Source organism: Barbus barbus (genome assembly GCF_936440315.1).
Source record: "Barbus barbus genome assembly, chromosome: 9".
NCBI lineage: Eukaryota > Metazoa > Chordata > Actinopteri > Cypriniformes > Cyprinidae > Barbus > Barbus barbus.
Genome location: NC_136737.1, coordinates 18,315,652 through 18,343,005, shown reverse-complemented (window position 1 = coordinate 18,343,005; position 27,354 = coordinate 18,315,652). Strand labels below are relative to the sequence as shown.

Sequence of the window (27,354 nt, the reverse complement as noted above, 5' to 3'; positions counted from 1 at the left end):
TTTGTGTTCACCAAAGCCTCATTTATGTGATTTAAAATATAGTAAAATATTTAATATAATGAAATGCATATAAAATCTAAAATGACAAAAAATTACTTTTTAAAATAACCGTGAATGTAATTTATTCCTGTGATGCAAAGCTGTCGTTACTGCAGTCTTCACTGTCACATGATCCTTCATAAGTTATAATAGAGTAGCAAATCAGCATATTAAAATAAGACACTTTTCTTATAATCAGTGTTGAAAACAGTTGTGCAAACTGCGATACATGATTTTCAGGATTCTTTGATAGAAAGTCTAAAAGAACAGCGTTTATATGAAATGGAAACTTTTGTAACTTCATAAATGTCTTTACTGTCACTTTCGAGTAATTTAATGCGTACTTGCTGAAAAAACATCTTTCAGAAAACTCCAAACTTTTGAACAGTAGTGCGCGTATTCAGAATTATTCATAATCAATAAATCAAACACTAATCGGCCTCCTCATAACCGTTTCAAACTAGTGATGAACAGTTTATTGTCCTTTGCGTTAAAAAACAGCGATCTGTTTAATGTTTGCAGCTCAGGTAATCGTATATGAACAGCTGGATTATTAGCCATGCATGAGAGGAACTATCTGCGGCTGACTCATTAATGGCTGCCATCAATGGCCGTTAATTAGTTCAGATGCTTGTTTGTGTTGATGTCGGTTTATATTTGCCAAGTGATCTGCGGTAAAACTGCAGCCACTGCACGCTCCGCCAGGCGTGACACAAACAGCATGTTTACGTGTTTTTTTTTTTAACATTCCAGTCACATTAAAGGGGACGTCCTCAGAGAAATAGAGTGCAGCCGAGTTTCAGGCCACGTAGTTGGAGGAAGGATGGCAAAGGATGCTAAATTGTCTGTGCCTTGGTTTGAAAATCAAGAGAGTTTTTCTGTCAAACTTAACTTTACACTGCAGTATGTTACAAATAAAATCTGGCCAAAGAAATCAAAGGTCATTTAGAGGCAAAGCGTGACATTTATTTGCCACTGCCGTCCGTCACTAAACGGAATTGCAAAAATATTTAGATCTTCTGGAGAAAATGTGAGTGGATGTTAGAATGAAGTCAAAAGCACCAAAACGTGTTTTGTAAAATACACCCATTTATTTTTTTGTTCAGAATCATTTTCACAAGTATAGTAAAGTTTGAAAAGCGTGAAAAAACATTATATTATACCTTATACATAAATTAATATATTCAGATATGATATTTACAAATTGAAACGGATAGTATGTAACCCTGTCAGGTTAATAAGTAGTAAAATATGGGCCCAGTGTCCTCAGTGCAGCAGTGACACCTCATGTCATTTCCTTATCCTCTCTGGACAGGAAGCTGTAAAAGAAATGAAAAATACATACAGTATATGTTTGTTTTTTTTTCTAATAAAAAATATTTAAATTAATTACCTTCTTAGAGCAAAGAGTTCCCATGTAACCACTTCTGCAAGCACAAACATTGGGTCGGACACATCGGCTTCCGTATAAACACCTCTGTTCACAGATTGCTGGGGAAAAATCATGTCATTATTTTTTAGTTTTAGTTTTATTAGGTTATATTTTAGATAATATTTTAGATGACAGATTTCAAACAGAGTTGGTACACATATAAATCATGATGGAATATGCAAATATGGTGGCAGAAATTATATAAACATATATAAGGGGTGTAACAGTTCGCAAAATTCATGGTTCGATACGATACAGTGGTGTCACGGTTCGGTACGTTTTTCGATACAGCAAAAAGCAAGAAATGCCAGAGAAATTTCCTTGATTTTTACAAATTTTTAAAAATTTATTAAAACTTTTTTTTTTACTTTGAACAGTGATGGAGCTATACTTCTGGGGTGTCTTCCTAGCAGCGTATAAAACAAAAACGGCTCCGGTTTGAAGTATTCCAGTTGATGTAGCCTATTGTCATGTAGCAGATCAATATTTTCCAATAAGTTTAAAATTATTTTTTACCTTTTATGGGCATTTTTTACCTTTTTTATAAAGCCATTTTTTCTAAAAGCGCACCACCTTTTTGAGTTTTTTTTTTTTTTTTTTTTTTTTTTTTTTACATTTAATCAGTCAAGACATTTGGGCTGTTACCAAGCAAATTAAGTCAGTATTGACAAAATACATTTTTTCTGTGCAGAGGAAACACAGAACCTCCATCTGAATTGCATTTAGATGCTTTTACACACTGTTTAATGAAGCTCAGAGGGACATGTAATCCTTTAACCTGCAGTTACAAATGCATAAATAATGTTTTGATATTTTAAACAACATTGACAACTGATGTTTGAAATTAATAAAAAAATTAAAAGATACTTTAAATGTGAAATTAAAACCGCCAGCACGTGGCAGCAAGTCACTGTTAATAAGTGAGTCATTGCAATTGAACTGAATCATTCATTCAGGAACGAAACGCCATAATGTTGCTCAGAGACACAAAACAGTGCTGTGGCTGTGTTTGGAATTATTTTGATGGCGAAATAGCGCAAAAAAAGAAATATGGTGTCTAAAACGCAAGTCTTTTAATTAACTTCTTGCTTATTGAACTGTTGTAAAAATCATTTGTAATCATACTGATTTTTGGATAGAAAAAAACGGCACTTTTCTGTGATATTAAGTATATGAAATTATGTAAATATATACATTTTCTGACGCCATATCTTGAATTTTGTGATCATTCTAAATGCATTTTAATAGACTGAATCATGCAGTGAAAATTCTCTAAATTCGCACACGCACTAATCAAACCTAATGGGATAATATGCTATAATAGGATTAGTCCACCGAATCGTTCGGTTTGTAAAGCTTACCAAACCGAAAGCCTCGTATCGAACGGTTCAATACGAATACGTGTATCGTTGCACCCCTAATATATATCTAACAAAAGCGATTCATTTCTGCTTAGACTAAGACAAAACTAAGACTGTGTGATTGGGAAAAATATTCTGAAGAATGTCCCGGTCGCTCTTTGTCCATATGAAAGTGAACAAATGCTGTCAAGCTCCAAACAGTACAAAAAAAAAAAAAAAAAATCATAAATGGCATCAAAAATTAGTCCATACAGTATGACCCATCTTCCATATTATAGCTTTGTGATGAACTGAATATATATATTTTTTTAAATACATCATAGCTCTCAAATCTCATTCATATGTCACCATTAGATCTAAAGTTTCATGTTAAAAGAACTATTCCTATGCAGGTCAAACTCAAAGCCATTTCAAACTGATCCTGATCCACACTCCTCATGAGAACATCAGCATTCACATTTACTTCCCGCTCTCCTGCCAAACACAGATGATCTGTGCTGTTTATAAACAAAACATATCACCAACAACCGCAGCGCGCAGGAACAGAGGAGATGCAATTTAGATTCTTTTACTGAGACCGAGAGTGAGTGAAGTGCATGTCTTTGGAGGCTCACCGCAGTGTGGCTGCGGTGTAAGGATTGCATTTCTGTTGCTCGGATAGGAATCACTTACGGATTTGGCAGAGAGTTCCCCTCCAGCCGGGATGGCAGTGGCAGGTGTTCGGCCCCACACATTCACCTCCATTTAAACACTTCTGCAGACACACAGCTGGAAGAACAGAAACAGAGAGAGAAACCACATCAAACAAACAAGGCTCAAATCACTGGACTACATTATCAAAAGTGTGTTATCAATTTTATTTGGGGGCCCCTCTGTGCCGCCACTATGCAACTATGGTCGCAAGTTCTGTCGTTACAAATCGAGTTCAATGGAAATAACGACCATAGTTAGCTAACAATGGTTTTGAGAAACGCACCTCTGATTTGTGCCACAAAACCCCCATGTTGAATTTGTTGAAAAAAATAAAAAGAAGCGCTCTGTGCTTTTCATATTTCGTAACTGTTCAGTGTTTTCAACCAAATACAGTTTATTTTAGGTTTCAGACATTTAAATACACTTCAGTTAAGTAAAAAAAAAAAAGACTTAGTTTGTTAAATAGGCTACACGCTGATTTCTATGGAAAGCGGCAATAATAATCCTTTCAATTAATGGACGACATGTTTTATTCCTATTAAATACACATTGTGTAGGTTACTATAAAGTTTACTCTGTTTTTCTCCCAGCTAACTGACCACTTTCATTTATTTCGGGAGAAATAGGTGAATTTACGTGATGTTAATCTGACAGATCCACATGTCAGCATCCGGCACATATTATCAACATGGTCATTATTGTGCCTGCACGACACGTCGCTATGGAAATAATAAAATATGTATGGAATATTTGATTATTTAATATTGCACTTTTGTATAATTACTGTCCACTGACATATATCACGAATATAAAATAAAATAAACGGTCGTTTCATGTAGACTACTCTTGGGGGCCCTAAGCAGCCGCTTAGTTCACTTATGCCTTGGGCCGGCTCTGATTTGGGTCATTGCTGTGACTGAAGGGTCTCGTGTGGAAACTGGAATTTTTCCACTCTTGGACTTTTGCTAACATGAGGTAAGGAGGTCACTTGAAGGTCTTTGTCAGGATGAGATCTGGTACTCACGTTTATCACATCTCTTTTCCCTCCAGCCTGATGCGCAGTCACACACATCTGGACCGACGCATCGTCCTCCGTTCATACACACTGGCTCACACACACCTGTGGAGAAGATGGAAAGGTAAAGCTTTGGATTTTCTCGGACCGATAAGGTAAAATAACTAAATTCTAGTTTTTGTAGACAGTTAAAGGATTTTAGAGTTGGATTGGTCAAGATGTGTCTGAAATACTGATTACAACTCTGACAACTAACAAAACGGATCACATTACAAAGATTACTAACTATAATAAAAAAACAAACAATAATAATAATGGACTAAGTTATAGACTTTTTCCATTTAGATTAAAAAAAAAAAAGATTTAATCCTATTATTATTATTATTGTTTAATTTAATTATACTAATTATTCATACGTCCTGATACATACAAATTTCTCTTTTTTTATTATTTAACATGAAATGTCATTCTTCTTATCATTATTGATAATGGTTTTTAAATCAATTGTTTATTCTGTTATTTTTATATGTAAAATTAGTTTTGTTTAAATTATTTAAGTAATTTATTTGTAGTATAGCTACTTCATTTAATGTTTAATTATTGATAAATTCTTCATGTTATGATTTATTTTAAAATTTGAAATGTTTTGTCATTTTAATATCATCAATTACATTATTATTGTTGTTGTTGTTGTTGTTGTTACTATTATTATTATAAATACTTGGCTTTTATTGAATGTCTTATTCATAAATTAAAAATGTTTTTTTATATAAATGACATTATATTATTTGAATATTATTATTATTAAAATAAATACTTGAACCAATGTTTTGTTTATACATTATTTTATCTATTTAAATTGTTCTTTTCATTATTGACTGATAATATCACATTGTTATTATTAGTAGTAGTAGTAGTAGTAGTAGTAGCATTTTCTTTATTCCATCTGTATATAAAAGCAAAAATTAATTAGCTACTTACTGAATATGATGTGTGAAGTATGTTTAGAAAAAAACAACTTTTACATTTGACCTCAACATAAGGACATTACCAATGGATCTTAAATGTTATTTTAATTGGCAAGTCTTGTTAAATGAATATTCCATCTAAATTAATTCATCCAGTCCTGATCCCATATGTCTCATAATTCTCATAACTCACTATCTTTGCTCAGATTCATCTCTCTTGATCAGACAGGCCATATGTAACTCCTCAACTAACGTCTGATCTTGGCTCCCAGAGTGCCGTTTTCTGTCATTTCGATCAACAAAACAACTCTATACTTTCCTTCCATATGCTGTGACTTAAATCCCATCATGCCGTGTGTTTCAAAGGGGGCACAGAGGTATAAAATTATAAGTTTATGATGGAGCTTTATCAAAACCTTTTCCTATCAAGACGACACTTACTTTTCTCACAGCGCGGCCCAGAATATCCCTCCACACATGAGCAGATGTTATTCCGTATACAGTGACCACCGTTCTTGCAGGGTGGACTGCACACGGCTGAAAGAAAGAGAAGCACATAAAAGTCCAGCATTTGATGAATGAAAATCACACCAGTGTTCTCTGAACTGATGACGGACACATCAAACAGCCGTTAGGTGAAACAACCAACAGCAAATCTGACATGACTAGAAAAACACTCTAAAAGCTCCTACGTTTCACAAAATGTGAAGCAATCCAGACAATAAGAGTCATTCCCCATCACCAAGCTGCTGTTTCAAGCCATTACACGAATCATTCCTCACCACGAGAAGCTGCTGCAGAGGAATCGATATATACACATCAAACGTCCTGAATCTGGGGCTATGGCATGAGCAATAAAATCCAAATGGTTTTTAGGGCTGGTCCATTTTATCGTTTAAAAGTGCAGTAGTCATGCTTCACTTCACACTCTTAAGAAATTGATATCCGGCCTCTGTAAGCTCTCAGAAAACAAGGCGATGCATCAGGAAAATTTATTCAAAAAGAAGTGCTGTTACCGTTTTGACACCGAGCCCCGTAGAAACCAGGCTGACAGGTACAGGAGTTCGGCCAGATGCAGGTTCCACCATTGAGACACACAGGGTCACACAGAGCTGGAGACAGATACATTTATTAAATAAAACAAGAATGAAACCTCTGCGGTTGTTTCGGGGGTTAGATCTCACTGTTGAGTGTTTGTGAGGTCAAAATCACAGCTGAGGTGTGTATATATATATATTACTGCCCTACAAAGGCAAAATACCTTAAATTGAGGAAAAATTACTTACTTGTCCAGTCAAATTAATTATAGGTAGGACAGTGGAAATTTGGCAATTAGATGTTTTAGTAATGAAAATTATCTACATTAAAACAATGTGAGCTCAAACTTGATTTTTACCACTATTTTGAAGTTAATGTACTCTGCCTTTGCATTGTCTGAAAAAAGTGAGAAGTCAGACCAAGGCAAAAGGCAGTAACTTCCACATTATCACTATTTTGTCGCTGATCACCATTTACAAAATCGTTTTAGTAACACCTGTATAAAGTCTAGTTATCATGGGCTATATCATCTCATATAGGCTATTGCGTATAGTAATGTGACTGTATTAATTTTAGAATTACAGACACACTGCCCCCTTGTGGCACCAGCAGTGTGGTAATAAGCAGACTAAATGTTAAAGGGGTCATATAATGCTATATCCACTTTTACAAGTTGATTGTACTGAGATGTGTGTTGACAGTGCCTGTACACAACCATCCTATAATGATAAAAATCCATACTTTTTTTTTTTTTTTTTAATCTCCTAATGTTTTCCCCAGTCTCAAATTGAGCTGTTCGTCTTGTGATGTCACAAGATCGGAGGCCCCTCCCACGATTGTTGATTGACAGGAGCGTTTCAACACAGACTCGCCCTGAGCGAGCTGTCATCATAGTCCGCCATTGTTTATACGCTGGAGCAGAATGACTTCGAAGCGATCATGGTGTTCTGTTCTTGGGTGTAATAACGAACACAGCAGTCGTTTTGATGTTCCTAAATCAGAACCGCTGAAGACGCAGTGGCTGAGTTTTATTTTCGAAGGGAATAGTCCCTCAGATCAACCTCAATTTTTTCATGTTTGCGTGAATCATTTCTCACCAGACTGCTATATAAACGAGGGTCAGTTTAAAGCTGGTTTTGCCAAGAAGCTGCTCCTGAAAAAAGGATCGGTACCAACTATGTGTTCCTGCTGCACCTCCAGAAGAAGTGAGTGTAACGTTTTATTAACCTTTATATTAATCTTTGCTAATCGCTTGCATGTTTCACCATGAATGTGGCTAAAGTTTACACTAACTTTCATTATGTGAAATCAACTGTTCATTACGGCATGTTTTCTATGTACGACGTTCTCAATGTAATTCATAATTCCACGTTTGCAATGAACAACGCGTTATGGTTATTGTGTTATAAACTGTGTACGCTGTGGTAAATTCAACGTGGTAACAGTACATTAAGTTTAATAAGCTTTTGTAGATGGTTTATAACGGTGTCTGTTACTGATTAATACTTAATAAAAAAAAAAACGTGTTGTAACCGTTATAACTGCATGAAGATGAATGGTAACTTTAACACAATACCTGCAAAATACTGTTTACAGCCTGCAAATGCATATGATTCAAGACTATAAATACTCTCATTTATGTTTTCCAATATAACAACATGAGTTATGTTATCTGATCACTTATTTGCTTTAGTATAGGCAAGCACATCAGAAGAATTGGACACGGTGCAACATGTGGCCAGCAAACTCCCGCTGCCATTCTTCCGCCAAAAGATACCCTCAACTGTTGTCAAGGCAACACTTGTGTGTTGTCACGCCCCACAGAGCAGAGGGGGCGGGGTGAGCAGAGTTCATTAACATTTAAAGGCATATGCACTGAAATGGCGTGCTGAACAGAGAGCTGTTTTTAAACAGGTAAAATGAGTGTTTTCTTACAATGCTAACAAGAATTTTTAATTAAAGTATATTACAAACTTTTCATTTAGACCCTAAAGAATCATATTAACTTGTACAAAAATGGCATTATATGACCCCTTTAAACATGTGAGTGAATACCGTTTTGCAACCAATTTATTTGCTATGCTCAGTAACGTAAAAGAATGCTACACATAGCATTATTGCTTATATTGACTTTAATGAAATAGCCTAACCTAAAAGAACGACTTGTGGATTGATGTGAACACCAGCAACACTGGCATGCTCAGAAATGCGTGTGGATTAAACATCTCCGACGACGTTCAGCGCCATGGATTGATTTTATTGGGTTACAAGAAAAGGTAGGATATGGATTTAATTGCGAACTGTTAGGCCAGCCAGCCCGATCTCACGGCAATTCATGCATATTTTACGAGGTGGCTATTTCTGATTTTATGATTGATCATGCTACATGCCACGGCATTTGAGTCCACACGCATCCAACTAGAAGTGACAGCCTGGTGAATAATTACAAACAGGAAAAAGAAGAAAAACTTTTTAAAGGTTATTTACGAGTATGTATTGCTGCCAAGGTGTCTAGTCTTTATAGTGCTTTGTTGTATGGAGCTGTTTGGTAGGTCGCGATCTAATTCGTTTGTCGACACCGTAATTAAAATGCGTCAGACTTCAATGGACAGTAAAAAAAAAAGGCAGAACACGTATAACTCCAAGCTGGCACCATAACTTCATATTGACGCACGGGTAAACATAACTCATTTTGAGCGTTCCAGACAAAGTGAAAGAGTTGTTACTGGTGTTATACGGTGTTCTGCCTTGGTTTCTCTGGGGCTTTTTGAAGTTACGGTTGAGACGACCCATTATTTTCTCGGAAAAACAACGAAATTGACTCCAGATACTTATGTACATGATAAAGGATGTCTTGAATGTCCCAAAAATATCAATAACTAATTTTTGACAAAAATCAAAGTTCGGTCTTTTGCCTTTGCACGGCAGTGTGTGTGTGTGTGTATATGTGTGTATATGTATATGTGTATATATGTGTCCCCAATTGTAAGTCGCTTTGGATAAAAGCGTCTGCCAAATGACTAAATGTAAGTGTATATGTGTGTATGTATGTGTGTGTGTGTGTGTGTGTGTGTATGTGTATGTATATGCATATACACACACACTATATTGCCAAAAGTATTGGGTCACCCCCTTCTAATGAACATGTTTGACTACTTTAGTAATTTCTATGAGTACAAATCTTGGTAACACTTTAGAATACTGATCCTTTGTTAATGAATAACTAAACAGGAACAAGTTACTAATGCACTATTAACATTGTAGTAACTACTACTACCTAACAAGAAACTATGATTATTGATTTAGTAAGTAATAGCGCTCAGTTGAAACTGGTAGTTCACTATTAGCTAATCAATAACTACAATTTTTATATATATCTATCTATCCTGGAGAACTACTAAGAACTACTGTATACAGTTTCATAATTAATGTGAATTATGCATAATGTATAATTAATTCTAAAATGAAGATCATGGTAACCCAATACTTTTGGCAATATAGTGTATACACACACACAGACATATATATTTAAGTGAGACTGAAATAAACAATAATAGAAATAGATGAAAACCTATAAAAATAGAAAATTAGAAATGTTGCATTGGCAGTTAACTGAAATAAGTTCTAAAATATGTACTTAAGTAATAAAATTACTAAAAGTAAAAACCTACAAGGAAATTTTTTTTTTAGTAAAACTTAATTAAAATGAAAGCATGAAAATTGACTAAAAGTTAAATCTCTCTCTATTATATTATTTTTATGGAAAAAAAAAAAAAAAAAAAAAAAAAAACACCCCTTACCTATGGCAACATCTTATTGCATCACCTTATTGCTTTAAGACCTTCAGCATTGACATACATTGGTTTAAAATATTTATTTATGTGAATAAAAACTACATTTGTTACTCTGAGGCTCTCTGCTCAATTGATAGTAATTGATCCTCACAGGTTGACGAGAGAAAGTTATCATCAGGCTGAAATAATAGCTGGTGTTTTCTCTGAGCCGCCAGGATGGAATGAAAAATGAACAGATAGAGGTTCTACATCAGCTAAATGCCACCAGGAAGCAGCACATACAAATATGATGGATTTAGTGAAAAGAGATTGGTTCCACTGGGAGCAAACCACACACTCTCACCTGTCTCGCACGATGGTCCCGTCCACCCCGCCAGACATTCGCACTCATCCGGTGATGCACACTTCCCGCCGTTTTGACAGTGATGGTTGCACACCACTGTGTAAATGAAACCAAACCACATGAAATGCCATCTGTGACCACTAGGGGTGCAAGAGATTACGTTTAACGTCCACATGCGCATGAATTCCAAGCAAACATAATTAATCAGGACTCACTGGTTTCACATCTGGGCCCTACGAAGCCATAGGGACATGAGCAGGTGTCTCGACCCACGCAGGTGCCTCCGTGCAGGCAAGGCAAACTGCAGAGAGCTGCAGGAATATTCATACGACCAAATGCACATAAAATAAAGTCATATATCACAAAAAGCATACCGCTAATGCATACCTCATCAAGCCTGTGCAGATTATTTGGCTCTTGCCTCTTTATGGAAAGCACAAATGGTGCAGATTTGCAAAATGGTACCAACAAACATAATACTTGAGGCCATCTGTATGCTATTTGACACAAAATTAACCTACACAGATATAAAATGGACAATCATTTTCCTGAACATAAAATGTGTGCGCAAACATTTGTCAAATGAAATGCTCTCAAACAATGTTGTCTCCTATTAAATTTATAAAAAACACACTCCAACTTGTAATAAAGGCAGAAATCATGATTCACAAACAAAAGCCTGTGATGTAAACAAAAGAATATTGATCATAAAAAAAGCTAATCACGGTTCATAAACGAAAGGCTGTGACAAACAAAAAGCTTTGACAATAAAAAATACCACTTGTCAAGCCATTTCATAGGGACATTAATTCAAAAACACCTACAAACTCCAAACAAAAATTGGAAAAATTCACTTTTTACACATTGCACTAGTGCTGAATGGCAATGAAATTTCAGCTCTCTTACCGCTTTCACAAGTCTCTCCATGGTAACCTGACATGCAATCGCATACATCTGGCCCCACACATTTCCCTCCGTTCAGGCAGGCTGGACTGCAGATTGCTGTGAGAATCCAAAATTACATATTTCAACAATTACGTTATTTCAAAAACGAGTCCTTGTGTATGTGATTGTACCTATGATCATATTTAAAACATTATAAACATTGGTGTGTGTTTATTTGTGACCTGTTTCACAATTGGGACCACTGAATCCCTTCTTGCAGCGACACGTGTTGGGAGCCGCGCACTCCATGTTTCTACCACAGGCATGTCTGCACACGGCTGAAGGCACAAATGGCATGCAAACACATAACACATGGTCAGATTCACTCCGTCAAAAGGCAAACATGTTTGCCTCCATCTGCGGCCCTGAAGCACAGGAAGCGAAAATGTATACAGATTCTGTATACTATACCTATTTTAAATGTGTACCTTTCACTTTTAATAAAGCAAGTTGTTGTAAAAGTGCAGGTGATGCTAGTGTTATATTTTTAGATCATTACCATACTTGCTGTTTAAGATTCACCCTAAGTTCTTCAAGCATTCTGAAAACTACAGGGCTGATTTGAATAGTTGGGTAACATTTGCCCCACAAACTTCCTGTTTAATGAAAGACTGGATCCACTGCCATATGCTTTGTAGAGCTCAACGCAAGACACCTGTGACTGTTTTGTGCATGTTCACACTATATTCATACCTTGAAAACAGTGCCTGAAAATAATCCACGAATGCATAAATAATCATTGTCCTGAGTGAATTTCAACATAGTAATGCAATATCATGGGATTACAATAGCAAACATGTTTCTAGTGATTCTTCCACCCACTGCTCCTAATTTTCTCAGGTTCACGAACCCATGGGATGGCGCTCAAGGAATGTATTTATTCCTTATGCCTAGAGCATGCTCGGGGAATGAGCTTATTGTTTACACCAGTTACTGTCAGTTGTCAGTCTTAAACTCCACATGCTGCACAATTTTCCATAGTCTAGACCTCAGAAGGCATGCCCACAATTTATTCACTGACCTATTTATATAACATAAAATCGCCAATTACTATACAAATATTGGTAGTTTGAATTGGACTAGATGGCTTTGTGCCATTTTTGGGATTCAGGTTTCACCATTACGCCTGGAAACCTAATCAGGAATTTACCAGTTTGATACAATGAACCAAGTTTACAGAGTTAGTAGCATCTAATTTTATGGTATCAACTACTTCACATAAACCATCCCTGAAACGACACATGGTTGGTTGACCATACTTGTCGACACTCTTAGAAAAAAAGTGCAACATTTGTCACTAGGGACAATTTTGTACCTTGTTTACCTTCTAAAATGTTCATAGTAGCACCTTAAGGGTACATATTACTGCTCTAAGGTCCTAATATGCACATTTTAGGGGTGGGTGAGATACAAAGATGTAGGGTACTTCCCTAGTGACAAGATGTTATACCCTTAAAGGTATAATATTTGCACATTTTGCAGTGTAATTAAGCAATTTTTGCTCATATTTGTCATGGATAAGTAAGTCTCTAATGTTGGACTTGCAGGACTAACTCATCAATAAATAATGAAAAGTCATCTTGTACATCTAAAATTACCTCTGCACATTCGCCCATCTCCAGTGTACCCCAAAGGACACCGTCCACATCTAGGTTGCCCGTCCCCTGCAAGCTCACAGTGGACTCCTGGGAAGCACGGGACATCTGCACAGGTGAAACTTCTCTCCTCTAAGAGAGCCACAATTTTGCTCTTGCTTTGGTGTCTACCATTCTGAAGAGTTGGTTGGTTGTCCAGGATTTTGGTTTGGCTTTGCTCACCAAGGTAGTTGAAATTCTCCTGAGGCAGTGGTTGCGTCTCATAGGGGTCTTGGATTCCAGCTCCAAGGCCTCCATCTGCAGAGAACTCAGACTCCGGAAAGGAGAAAGAAAGGGAAGTTAGGGCTGCTGTTAGGGGATTCTGGGAGTCTGGAGGTGTCCAAGGTCGAGGTTGGATAATTGTGACCAGACTGGATTGCTGTGGAGACTTCCTCGGTGTCTCAACATGCCTTGAAGTGTGAGGTAATGTGACTTTTCCAGGCGTGATGCCTGCAAATCCACCTGCCGAGACTTTAAATGAAGCATCTAGCTCTTCTGGACTCGGAAGAACGTTAAGTTGATTGTGAGAGTGAGAGAGGAGTCGAACCCTGCTGCTGGTTGAGGCATGTGTGTGTCCTGCAGTCAGCACCAACTCCCCTTTCCCTGTGACAGGTGGAAAGGTTGGTGGGAGGGGGATGCGAGTGGTGGCCTGATGGTGTGGGAACCACGCTGGTGAGGATAGGCGTCTCTGAGGTTTTCTGAATGGAAGGACGGGGAGGTGCAGATGGGGAAAGCCGTGGGAGACATGGGGTAGGTTGTTCTTGGCTTGAGTCAGTTGTGGTGAGTAGCGGGGTGCTAGATGAGAGGACAAGCTTATTATGCAAGATGAAATACAACACATCAAGCTTATGGACAGTAAATACTTTTAATGTCGGCCACAACAAAGCTCATTACACATTACATAAGCTCAGGACACCAAAATGAAAAGAAGAGATTCATAGTGTATTTTGCAGTTAGGATTCATTGACATCCTCTGGATATCTTGAACGGACCTTTGAAGATTTTACACAATGAAACCACCAAAAGTGCACTTATGATGCAATGGTGCTCAGTACTAGTTTAAAACCTCATGGTGGTGCTGGTATATTTACTCATAAACAACAGATAGTCACTGTGGTTGCTCGACAAGATTTATTTTGTCCCCCATCCACATGCGAGAAACAAAGACACAATACAACAAAATACAATCCAAAAAGCAGAGACACACAGTTGTTTCGGAGTATGTAAGAATCTGGGATGCATGTGGCGACAATAAGGGAATTAGCTTGCAAAATGAAGCGGTTTCTTTTCTAGTTCCCACTGTGGCTGCTCATGGATTCACTCCTGATAACAGCACTATTAGGAATGATTCCAGCAGTGGCCCATTCACAGGGAAAAATGCATTAAAAGTCATTACCCCGCTCTGAAGGCTTTTACCATCGTGCTGCGATACTGCAACCAAGGAAAATGTATTTGAGGGATTTTTCAAGCTAAGGAACAGATTAAGAAGTCTAACAACATTTCCATTGAGTGAAATGTAACATACTGTACTCTGGGGATAAGAAGGGATAAGATGCAGTCTGGTAGTTTTGCTTTTTAAAATATAAAAGGAGAATCAACGACTAAAAAAACAGAAACGAGAAAAAACCCCGCTACTCTGTTGAAAACCCAGTTTTCTGTTCACTCTTCCTCGTTGTCTTCACCCCTCCTCATCCCCTATCTAAATGAGTTTACACATTATTTCCCTAATTCCTTACTGTCTTTTTTTAATTAAGAAAGGGGTGAAAGGATTAAGAAAGGATTGAAGAGGAAAACAGCGACAGATTAATTTTTAAACGAAGCTAAAAATGTAAGTTAAGTCTTCATGATGATGCAACAACTCTGAAAAAGTTGTATTATTTAGTTTTGTGTTGATTAAAAGGTGTTTGTGCTTGTGCATGCATTTATATATTTACGTACAGCTTTGAAAGACTTATTGCAATGTTGTCAAGTTCAAAAAGTACTTACTGCTTTGCTTTGATTGTTTTGTGCAGGTGCGCCCATTGCCCTGGTATCCTGGAGGACATCGTCCACAGACGTAACCAGTGTAGGGTGGCCGGAGGTCAATGCACTGAACACCTGGAAAACATGGCCTACTTGCACACTTGGATGTCACATTTAGTCCTTTGGGAAAACCTGCACCGTAAAGAAATACTGCCTTTTAAATTTGCCATTAATATATAGTCGTAAAGTTTTGTTAGCATTTACTCATTAGCATCTTAATAGAAGATTGATGTGAATTTAGAAACCCTCTAGATTTTGTATCCTCCATTATTTCACCTTCAGCTCCTACCAACAATTTCATACTCCTACATGGCCTCCGCAGCCTGCAACAGTTACCCAACTGCAACAGACTGGTGAAGGATTAGCTATGCAGAGAAAATGAGGTCTCGCTCATACACTGGGGAAGATGTGCTGATGTCAGAAGGTGTGAAGCAACACCCTGAAATTTTTACCTCATTTCCTGTGACAAAAAATTACCCCATTGTTTTATACACCACTGAACAAACCGGTGTTCTTTTTATTCCACCACATATAGGTTACAGGATCCATCCGAGCACTTTTGGAGCACGCAGGAAATTATTTTTGCAGCAGTATGTGGGGTCACATCATATTTTATTTAATAAGTACGCCCTCATCTTGCTCACAATCACCCAGACGCACGCACCTGTTCTGTCGAGCGTCACGTGCCATGTCAAATAAAACAAGAAGCCTGCCCTCTGCCAGCGGAGCAGAGAAAAATGAAAGAGTTAGCAGCTGTCTTCCATTAAAAATAGATTTATCTGCCCTGTGATTACACATATCAAGGGTTATTGCCCGGGCTTTTTGTCCCATTTCCGCAAGGTCAGCGCAAATCCCTTAGACAACGACGGGATTTATCGGCTGAGGTGGGTGACAGCTTGCATCCCCTCTGCTTGCCATCTCATCATCCTCCATAAGTGTGATGGCAGGCAATTTGCAAGCCGGCAAGACTGTATTAGCAAGAGATGAGGTGCTCCCAAGGATCATAGCGGCTTTCCAGAGTGGGCTATTTGGCCCTGTTCCTCAAAGTCTGGCCTTATCTACCTTTCAGAAAAGATGACTCATGGGTTAGCAAATCTCTGTGGACTTTACAAATCCCCCTAGTCCTCCATCTCAATCCTTTTGTTTCCTTTCCTGCATTAATTATGACAGAGACAAGAAAGGCAAATGTAAATGAGGGTTTGACAAAATAAAAGGAGACGTATTGTTTGAATTACTTCTAGTGCAGTCTGGGGACAAATGGCCATCGGGGACACTGTCTAATTTAATTTTCAATTAGTATTTACAAAAGAACGACCAGGGTACCTGAGAACGACAGGAATTAATTTAACCTTTGGGGTTGTAGCACACAGTAACTCAAATGTAGGAGTCTCTTTTGGGATCCTATTAATGGATGTTTCTACATTGGTAATAACCTTTAAAACAGACAGCAATTCAAAACAATTACAAGGGGTCCCTCATCTACTGTGACCCACTTAGTTTGTAAAATTAAAATGTTCTTTGCATAGAGTGAGAGAACCATTGTGCTGAATCATTCAATTATGAGACAATCAACACCTTTCCACAGGAAAGAACAATCCCAAATGAGATCGCATGAATATCTGGGTGATTTCTATAGGATTGAAATTAGAATTCAGTGGGGATCAAATTAAGATACTTCCTTGTTTCTCATATTTTTCTCCTTGAGATAATATCAATAATCTCAAATATGTATGTTCTAGATTCTAAGATTTCAACATTGCCAAACTGTGTTTATATTTGCAATGATAAAGTAAAAAATCTAATTATGAACTCAGACTTATAATGGAAATCTTTATAGATCAAATGTTCTTGAAATTATGCTATCATATGTATGTTCTAGATTCTAAGATTTCAACATTATCATTGCAAATATAAACACAGTTTGGCAAAGTAAAAAATCTAATTATGAACTCAGACTTATAATGGAAATCTTTATAGATCAAATGTTCTTGAAATTATGCTATCCAAGTTCAATTTATAGCCCTAAAGTTGGTGTGCATTTGTCTGCATTTATTTCTCCAAAATAATTTTCAAAGAAAATGAAACAAAATGTTGAGGCAAATATTAAAAGATGATGTTGTGGTAATAAAATAAAAAAAGGCTTCAAAGATGTCTTTGCAAAGCTGGTTAGAGCACAGATATTCCCTGGGAACCCCTCAAGTCTCTTTGGTTGATGTCTGATCTTTCTTTCTTTCCATTTTATTCCCAGAGGACATAACCTGAGGGATTGAAAGGGAAGATGAGGGGAGGGAACGGAGCCATAAAGACAATTTACATTCCCCATCCTGATGTCTCCCAGGGGCATGTTGTGCCAGTCCCAGCAAATATTGTTAGGCCCCTGAGCTATTTGCAACAAAGTGCCATAAACATAGGTTTCATGACTTGTGTGCTCTATTCTTTGTGTCTTTGTGAGGAAAAGAACAACATTCTATCATGTTTAGGTCAGCTATGTCTAAGACGAAACACACCTTGTTTAACATAAGTCTTGCATAGCTCAAATGGTTTCCTTTTTAAAGAATGTTTATAAGATGATCTTGAGATTTCGATTGCAGACTTGGTATAAAATGGAGACTTTTGAAAGATCTCAGTAATCTTCAACATGCCTCTTAAATTAAAGATGGCAACAAGAATTTGGTGAGCAATACTGGAGCTCATACTGGATTCTTTGACTTTTGATTGCAGCTTATACAGGTATCTTGGCAAATGTGAGGGCAATTTGAGACATTTTTGAGATCTCTTTCCAAACTCTCGAGAAGACAGTTTTATTTTTCTCAGGAGGCCTCTTTAACATCCCAGTTTTTTTTCTCCTAGCCACTAGTGCGGGGAATGGGGGTATGTATGTACTGAGTTCATATTGAGAACATATTGATTGGAGACTCTGGTGTCTTGGCAAATGTAAGTACAGTTTGGGACATCAGATTTTTTCCAAAACTCTTGAGAAAATTACTAAAAAGATTATTTTAAGAAATCTCTTTAACATCTCAGTTATTTCAGATTTGATAGGATCAAATTGAGATTTCTTCTCTTGCTTCTTCGTTATTAGTTTTCTCCAGAGAAAAAGATGCCAGTATTCATTTTTAGAATGTCTCCTCTAAAATGTGAAAAAATTAGAAATCTGAGATTTATCATAAAATAGTATAGAGATATTACAGGATTTGTAATATCAATTTCCTATGGGATTATACATGCAATGCCACACAGATTTGACTATGTGTCTCTCGACTATTACTCTTCCAAATAGAGAGTGAGAGACGTCCTTTACCTAACCTTGCTCTGTTGAGTTTCATAGAGAGTCTGAATGCCTGGCATGGCTAATTAGAATCGCTAATTTCAGGCATTATACCAAGACGAGAGGGTAAGAGGTGCAAGCACAAAAGCATGCCAGCAGGCCTTGTCTTGCTTTGTGCTTAGCAGCTGGAGGAAAGTCATTTCCTGGGAACATCACACACACAAAAAACCTAACGCAGGAAATGACTCTAAGGGGATTGAAGGGACATCAAGCTGCGTCAGGGAAAGACAAAGAATCATTTTCTGCAATGTCATGACACCAGCAGTGGGCGATTTGGCTCCGAACTAAACCCTCATGGTTTTGTTTCCTGGCCATCTGTGGACATGTAGAGATAGAACAATGGAAACAACAACTTGCCAGTTCTCTGACTTGTGCTGGTGGCAGCTTTGCTGACCGAGGTCTTGCTTGGAGCTTCGTTGGACTCTGGCGGGAGGTGAGTGGAGGTTGTTCTAGAAAGGGGGATGGGTATTTTGCTGATGGGCCGCACTGCGGGTGGCGCGGATGAGGTGACAGCATGAGAGGTGATGGGACGAGATGTGACCAATCTTGCTGGTGTTGATGAAAAAGAGAGAAAGAAATGATTCAAAATCAACTTGACAGCTTTTGCCTCAAGTGCAGAATAAAGGACAAGAGAGAGTGGGGTATGATGTATCGCAACCTTAATTTCGCAAACCGTCGACAGTTTTGATCACATGACCATATGTTTCGGAAGGACCCATTAAGAAAAAAAAAAAGAAGAATTAGCTCAGTTAAATACTTTTAGTCCTTCTAAATGGCATTGCAACATTTGTTCTGTTCCTTCGAGGGTAAAATAAAAGAAAAACAATTTTGTTGTTACTTAGCATTAAGGTTATGATAAGGGGGTCATGGGAATTCATGGGTCATGGGAAGTCGTGGCCTAATGGTTAGAGAGTTGGACTCGTGATCCAAAGGTTGCGGGTTCGAGTCTCCGGCCGGCAGGAATTGTAGGTGGGGGGAGTGAATGTCCAGCGCTCTCTCCACCCTCAATACCACGACTGAGGTGCCCTTGAGCAAGGCACCGAACCCCCAACTGCTCCCCGGGCGCCGCAGCATAAATGGCTGCCCACTGCTCCGGGTGTGTGTTCACGGTGTGTGTGTGTTCACTGCTGTGTGTGTGCACGTTGGATGGGTTAAATGCAGAGCACGAATTCCGAGTATGGGTCACCGTACTTGGCTGAATGTCACTTCACTTCACTTCATATATTTCCCCTTGACTAGTTAGTGAAATCAGGAGTCTCAAAGGTGGCACAAAAGTCAATAACAGAACGTCAATAATATATTTTTTAAAGGTATTCATATTATTGTTATATAGGAAAATTGATTCAATATATGAAAAACTTTCTTCACTTTTGAAAGCTGTCGATGTCACCATGTTGGTATGAAGATAATGTATTTTCCTATTAAAATATTAACCTTACAAGAATTTTGTTTTCTTGTTATAATCTGAATAATACAGCACTGGCTGTCTCTTGACAAACTTGTGGTTAAACTTTCACTTTGGTTTCCACTGAAGAAAATCCTAGAGAATGAAAAGATTAAGACTGATGATCACCACTGGCCAGGTGGTGCAGTGAAAACAATCTCTCTCTGAATGTGGAGAAGACGAAGGAGATTGTTGTTGCCTTCAAGTGAGTGCACACTCAGCATGCCCCTCTGACCATCAACGGTGCGACTGTGGAGAGAGTGAGCAGCACCAAGTTCCTGGGTGTGCACATCACTGAGGACCTCTCCTGGACTAACAACACTGTAGCACTGGCCAAGAAAGCATAGCAGCGTCTCTACTTCCTCCGCAAACTCAGAAGAGCCAGAGCCCCGGCCCCCATCATGTGCACCTTCTACAGAGGCACCATCGAGAGCATCCTAACTAGCTGCATCACTGTGTGGTATGGCGCTTGCAACGCATCCTGCCGCAAGTCACTTCAACGCATAGTGAGAGCAGCTGAGAAGATCGTTGGTGTCTCTCTCTCTCCTCCCTCCAGGACATCTACAGCACCCGTCTCACCCGCAAAGCCCTCCGCATTGCAGGTGATCCCATCTACCCGACACACAGCTTCTTCAGTCTGCTGCCATCAGGGAGGAGACTGCGGAGTCTCCAGGCGAGGACCAGCAGAATGAAGGACAGCTTCATACATCAGGCTGTCAGGAAGCTGAACTCCCTCCCGTCCTTGCCCCCCCTCCCCTCTTTTACCCCATGCAACACTGAACTTTGATACTACAACCCCCCCCCCCCCCACATCCCCAGGACCTTCCACACGCACCCCCCCCCCCACCCACTTAAAAACTGTGACCAGCACCTGTCACTTGTGCAGCATTGGACTGATCACTACCTCATCCAGCATTGACTGCAAACTACCTCTTCGGATAGTCTGATAAAAAGACTATTATTTTGTCACTTTAACAGACTGATAAGCTCTTCTTGCACTACACATATATCTGCACATCTGCACAGTTTTGTTTTATTTAACTGGTTTGCACTCTATCTATTCTGTCATGTGTCTTATGTCACTTTATTTATCTCTTTTTTTTATTTTTCTAAAATGTCCTCAGACTGATAAGCTCCTCTTGTGCTATATATATATATATACACTCTATACATATACACATATCTGCACAGTTTTGTTTTATTTAACTGGTTTGCACTCTATCTGCCATTTATCTATCTCTTCCTTTATTTTTCTACATTGTCCTCATTTGTATAGTTGTATGTACATATGTTTAAACTGTATCTGTATTTGAACGTCTACTGTCAGTGTCTTAAATGTTAACTTTATGCACCAAGGGTCTGAGAGTAATGCAATTTAAATTCTCTGTATGTATGTGCCGTACATGTGGAAGAATTGACAATAAAGCAGACTTGACTTGACTTGACTTTTTGGCTCTTTTTCCATTTTGAAGACTTCCACCTTGCGTTCTGTGAACATCTTGTGCCGTACTCGGCCTGATACAACAACTGCCTAACCATTTCTCTAGCTCTGAAATGTTTTTCAGAGCTGTCGTCTCCTCAGCTTGTCAGTAGAACTGCACACCAGAGACGCGAGAATTTCACTTTCTCGCTGTCTCTCTCTCTCTCAACACGGAAACTACTGAGGAGCTGTTTTACCAATTATCTCTGGACAAGCGCAGTATCTGGAATGGAGTCTGTGTGTGCACAAGGTGGATAACTATCTTGTGCCATCTGGATTGTATTGCTCTCCCTCCCACAGTTCTGCTGGTCATAATCAAAGCGGGGTGGCAGATCCAACTCTCACCGCTCTGTTGTATTTCTGTATGCAGCAATCAGAAAGATTGTGTTTGTAATAGAGGCCCAGGTCTGGATGAAGGAGTCATCAAATCTCTGTCCCTCTGATGGAGGAAACCGTGAACACAGAGCTCCCCTGAACGAGGGTTTATCACTTGCAGATTACGGTCAAAAGACATTTGCAGAACATTTTGTCAAGGCGCATGCAGGAAGATGGAAAACATCTGTAAGGAGCCCCTTGAGCAACAATGCAGAGAAAAACGCAATGTTTTGTATAAAACAAATAACTAATCACTGAGCTTTAAGGTCCTAGGTTTATGAAAGGCTCAGGTTGATACAAATTTTATAGTTTAAAATGCATACAATATTTCAGAAATCAACTGCAGTCAGGTCCATAAATATTGGGACATCGACACAATTCGAACATTTTTGGCTGTATACACCACCACAAACATGTTAGAACTGTGTCGATGTCCCAATATTTATGGACCTGACTGTATTCTGTAGGCATATTCAGCTAAATGCATTATCAATAAACTATTCCATTTAATTATTTTAATGTAAATGTAAAGTGGTAAGTCTTCCCAATTGAAATTTTCCTGCCTGATGCTGTGGATAATGATATTGTTAATGAATAAATATTAAAAATTATCTTTACATTTACCTTAAATATACTTGAGTGCACACGCCTAATTATTTTCCCTCATATTTTGAGGTTTCAAATTTTTGTGTGTATTTGTATTTTTTTAAACCAAGACTTTATCTTTTAATTTTGTCAATAATTTTGTCTTTTAGGGTTCCCCCCTTACATCCTGTGGATGGATACACATCAACAATGTTTTCTTAATAAATACATTTTAAATTAAAACTTCACAGGTGAATTCATCTGTATTGTTGATCGGTTAAAACATATTACACTTTTTCGATAAATGCATTATCTTAAATATTATATTTATTTTTTTAATATTAAGTTAAAAATATTTTTAACAATTCAAAATATAAAATGGATCCATTATTTAATTTTGACTCCTGTTTAGCAATTCTGTAAGCATATTATACAAGGATACTCTGAGACTTTGATGCTTTGAAATGAAAAGCCCAGCATTCCCTAAAGAAATGTCTGGGCAGAACTGCAGGATTGTGATGCTTTGGCATCTGTGGGTGAACGTGAAACAAGAAAAGAAAACAGTTTTCCCCTACAACAAAACTGAGGTCATATTTTGTTTGGAACTGTTTAACTTCTCAGCAAAAGCCTCTTTTTCAGAAGAAGATGTGCTTTGGGAGGAAACTTTGTTTTCTTACCTTTGCAGGAGATTCCATCTCCCTCCAGGCCCCGAGGACAGGAGCCGCACATAAAGGAGCCGAAGCCGTTCACACACCTGACACCAGGAAAACATGGCCGTCTCTCACACTCATTCACATCATCCTGACACGTGACACCTGTGGACATTTAACAAATAAGCATTATAGAAATTAATGGATTTCACATGCAAAAAAGTAAATGTGACCACAACTTAAATGCAGTACTCAATAAATCATTCACTCAAACAATTAATTCAAAACACTGATTCTTTTCGAAGCTAATCTAGTTACTGTCTTATAAGTAATTGAATCATTCACGCACACTATTTGTACAAAACACTAATTCTTTCAGAAACAAATAATATCACTGTCTTAGAAGTTCAAATCAAGTGACTGTTTAATGAGTTTTCAGGGATTTCTATAGAAATGAATGGATTTCATATGCAAAAACCTTAAACGTGACTGCACCTTTAATGCGGTAATCAATGGATCATTCACTCAAATGAATTCCTAAAAACACTGATTCTTTCAGAAACAAATCAAGCTACAGTCTTGTAAGTAATTGAATCATTCGCTCAAATGATTCATTCAAAACACTGATTCTTTCAGAGAATAATGAAGTTACGGTCTTGTAAGTAATTGAATCATTCACTCAAAAGGTTTGCTCAAAACATTGATTCTTTCAGAAACAAGTCAAGCGACAGTCTTATAATTGAATCACTCACTCAAATGATTCATTCAAACAAAATTATTTGCTTGTTGTTTGTTTGATGCTCAGAGATGTGTTTCTACTCGGTCTTTGGAACTACTTTTCATTGGCGGGAGCAAAAATACACAAGGTAACTGGCAATACTGTGTTTAAAAGGTAAGTTATTCAGTATTAACTCATTTCTATAATTAATTGTCATTAAATTATGATGAAGGCTGCATAGCAAATACTTGGCTACCACCAGAATCATTTAGCAGCAAGTCTGCATCAATCGTTTACCTCAGAAAGTGTGACTAGTTGTTGGCCAATATATTGGTTCATTATGCATGCAGGTATGTTTATGATTATTATTGTCACTAAATGCTATTGTTTTTCACAGACAGAGGCAATGTTATGCTTCAAACCTCTGAAAAAAAAACAAAAAAAACTTTTTATTTCATTTTTATCAAATAACTGAGGCGGCAGCACATTTGAAATTCAAATAATAGGAAAACACTAAAATTGTGGTGAAGCATTGTTTATAGAGAAAGATAATAATGTCCTCCACTTCTTTCCTCTGCTAAAACATCAAGTGGCCACAACAAACACTGCTTTCAGCAAAGATAAAACATCGCTGAGCCAATTCATCACAGTGGTTTGGCCTGTTTACTACTCCCAGCAGAAGAATAGCGTACAGATACTCTTTCCTCTGTGTGGGTTCAGTAGCTGCTGGGCATTTGTCCATTTTTTTATTTGTATTTGTGTTGTTTGTGGCTTCTCTTTGGAATGTGTTTGAAGGGGATCTTTAATAATGTCCAAACCATCTGCAAAGGCCCAAAGCATTACGAGCTGCAGCAAAATACAAACTTTTATCCAATCAGCAGTGTTGGTTCATTTCACGCAACCATCGCCATTAGTGGATATGGACAAACCCTTCTGACTCTCTTCTTCCATCCTTAGATATTAAACACAGAAAACACTAAGGTAAAAAGCTTCGTCTTGACAGGAAAGCTTCGCATTTCAACTTCAAGCAACAACAGGCATTGCATTCAGCCAGGAAATACTAATTTGCACATCAGCAGCGAAGAGATTTCAACCACCGATCTCAAAATAGACACTGTGTGAAAACATCAACTGTTCAGCTTTTGTTTGAAAATCTCAGGCAGGAGCGTTTTTTGCTTTTGAGCCTTTTTTGTTTTCACCCGCATACACTTGGCTGGTTTCAAGCTTGGAGAAAGTAAATGAGCTGATCTTCTTGGTCATAACTAGGAATAGGTTTTGGCAAAATATGACTTTGTAATTGGATCAAGAATGAAACTGAGCCAAGCGTTTGTGCTTATTTAGAGGACCTGCTTCATAATCAATAATAATAAAAAAAATAAAATGCACACACAAACAAATAAATACAAAATATTGATCTAAGGATGAAGTACCAGAGCGATAATGTGAGAAAAACAATAAAACCTTAGTCATAAATCTTAAATGTTCCATGTGGATTTATACCAATGTCAATATAATTCATTAACATATACATCTATTCTCCAATTATAAGACATTTTAAAGGCTTTATTTTATTATGAAAATCTTTTCTTTTTTCATGTGAAGAGAAGGTACAAATTAAATTAATTACATATGTTAACATATACACTGCCCTCCAAAAGTTTGGAAACGCCCTAGAAAAGTACGGTTTTGGACAATATTGGCATGAACCCTTTTTAATTTGTGATAATTTTGCACTGATAAGGTACAATAGGAGAATAAGGAACAAATTTCGTAGCACAAACTACAAAAACATATTTTATTACATAAACAGTTTATACATAGAAAAAAACTTAAATTTTCTATTCATCAAAATATCCACCATTAGCAGCTATTACAGCTCTGCATAATCTGGGCATCCGAGCTGTCAGTTTATTCAAACACTGACTTGGAATTGACAATCAATTGTTGAACCTAAGGTGTGCTGACCCAAAAGTCTTTTAAAAACCTGGGCCAAGTTTAAACCAGTAACCAGGCATCACAGCTGGCAAAGGGGTGGCTGGCATGTATTTGCACCAAAAAATTATAAGGATTTATGCTGATATCGTCCAAAACCACACTTTGCCAGGGGTGTTTCCAAACTTTTGGAGGGCAGTGTACTCCACAACCCTGTTAATACAAAGTTATAAATATTAAATAAATAATAAAATGTAATAAAAATAGTTATTAATAAAAACAATTATACACACAATACAATGTTTTAAAGTCTGACATTTCTTAAAAACAAAAAAGTAATGTGGAGAAGGTAAAAAGTAATTTAATTCATTACTTTGTATAATAATTAATTATTTACATTAACAAATATACTAAATGGTGTAAATTATAAGATATGGTGTAAAAAATTAAGATATTATAATGATATCTTAATTAATAAGAAATAAATAAAAATCATATTAAATATGAATAAAAGTTAATAAATAATAATCAATACAGAAACAAGGTGTATATAGGCTATACAACAGCTCTTTCTGGTTCTCAAATCTGATTGGCAGAGAGTCTTTTCCAGCGGTGTGATAGTCCTGTGATGACAGAATCCACTAAAATGTTATAAATGATACTGTTTTTGTGTCATGGAATGTAGTTTTAAGAGTTTTTTTTAGGTGTGAATATTGTTGTGTAGATTTCAGATATGCAGTTTGTTAATAAAGATAACATCTATTAGAAAATTTGCTTTGACATTTTTGGAGACGTAGGCGCCGATTTAGGTTTCTGCCGGTGGGTGCTAGAGTATATAGAGTTTATAGAGTATATATAGAGTATATAGAGTATACTCCGTTGGATTGTGCATTTGATAAATTTACTACACAAAATTTATCTTGTGAAGTGAAATGCACAGACTGCAAATACATTATTTAGTAACCAAATAATACACACATTTTTTCTTTGAGGGTTACGCTTCACTAAATAAAATGATTTAATAAATACCCGTTTTACAATAAGCATTTATTATCGTGTACACAGGACAAAGTTTGAGGATGCACACATAATATCTGAGGGAGCGCAGAGTCTTTATCATTATATGGGAGAGCAAGCCCGTTGCAAGGTGAGAGATTCGTGCTGGCACCCTCTCGCATTACAATAATGCACTCTTGACATTTAAAATAACGCCAAAAACTGCCTCAAATGAACTAAGAAAATGAGAATAAAGTCGTACAAGTTGCAATCTATTTCTTATTGGTTAAAATGAACAGAGACTATCTCGTGTTGTTCCGTGGGTGCTCGAGCCCCTGAGCCCCCACGGGATCGGTGCCTATGTTCGGAGATGTGAGCTCCAGGATGTCAGCGGTCATTCAGCGCTCATGAACCTACTGAGAGCGCCTCACATCACTTTTGGAATTTTCTGCTGACTCTGATGTCTCTATAGTAGTTAAACATGAGACATATATAGTTTTGGGTAAATCTAATGGCCAGGCTTTGGTCTCAATAATCTATTATTTGTTCCAGAGCAAATAGT

At 37.5% G+C, this 27,354-nt stretch overlaps 1 protein-coding gene across 1 annotated transcript in view; it reads right to left on the bottom strand.

Moving 5' to 3' along the window:
* Positions 1-1,114: 1,114 nt before the first annotated feature.
* Positions 1,115-27,354, bottom strand: part of LOC306875178 (von Willebrand factor D and EGF domain-containing protein) — a 69,519-nt gene continuing 43,279 nt past the window's right edge. Inside the window, exons 19-32 of the mRNA XM_079425624.1 lie at positions 23,174-23,311; positions 18,970-19,161; positions 15,249-15,416; positions 13,227-14,057; positions 11,811-11,906; positions 11,590-11,685; positions 10,899-10,994; positions 10,684-10,779; positions 6,525-6,620; positions 5,950-6,045; positions 4,550-4,645; positions 3,505-3,600; positions 1,433-1,530; positions 1,115-1,358 (exon numbers count right to left, since the gene is read on the bottom strand). Coding sequence (XP_079281750.1) covers positions 1,338-1,358; positions 1,433-1,530; positions 3,505-3,600; positions 4,550-4,645; positions 5,950-6,045; positions 6,525-6,620; positions 10,684-10,779; positions 10,899-10,994; positions 11,590-11,685; positions 11,811-11,906; positions 13,227-14,057; positions 15,249-15,416; positions 18,970-19,161; positions 23,174-23,311 — 2,216 coding nt within the window. The 3' untranslated portion in view covers positions 1,115-1,337. The remainder of the gene's footprint in view (positions 1,359-1,432; positions 1,531-3,504; positions 3,601-4,549; positions 4,646-5,949; positions 6,046-6,524; positions 6,621-10,683; positions 10,780-10,898; positions 10,995-11,589; positions 11,686-11,810; positions 11,907-13,226; positions 14,058-15,248; positions 15,417-18,969; positions 19,162-23,173; positions 23,312-27,354) is intronic.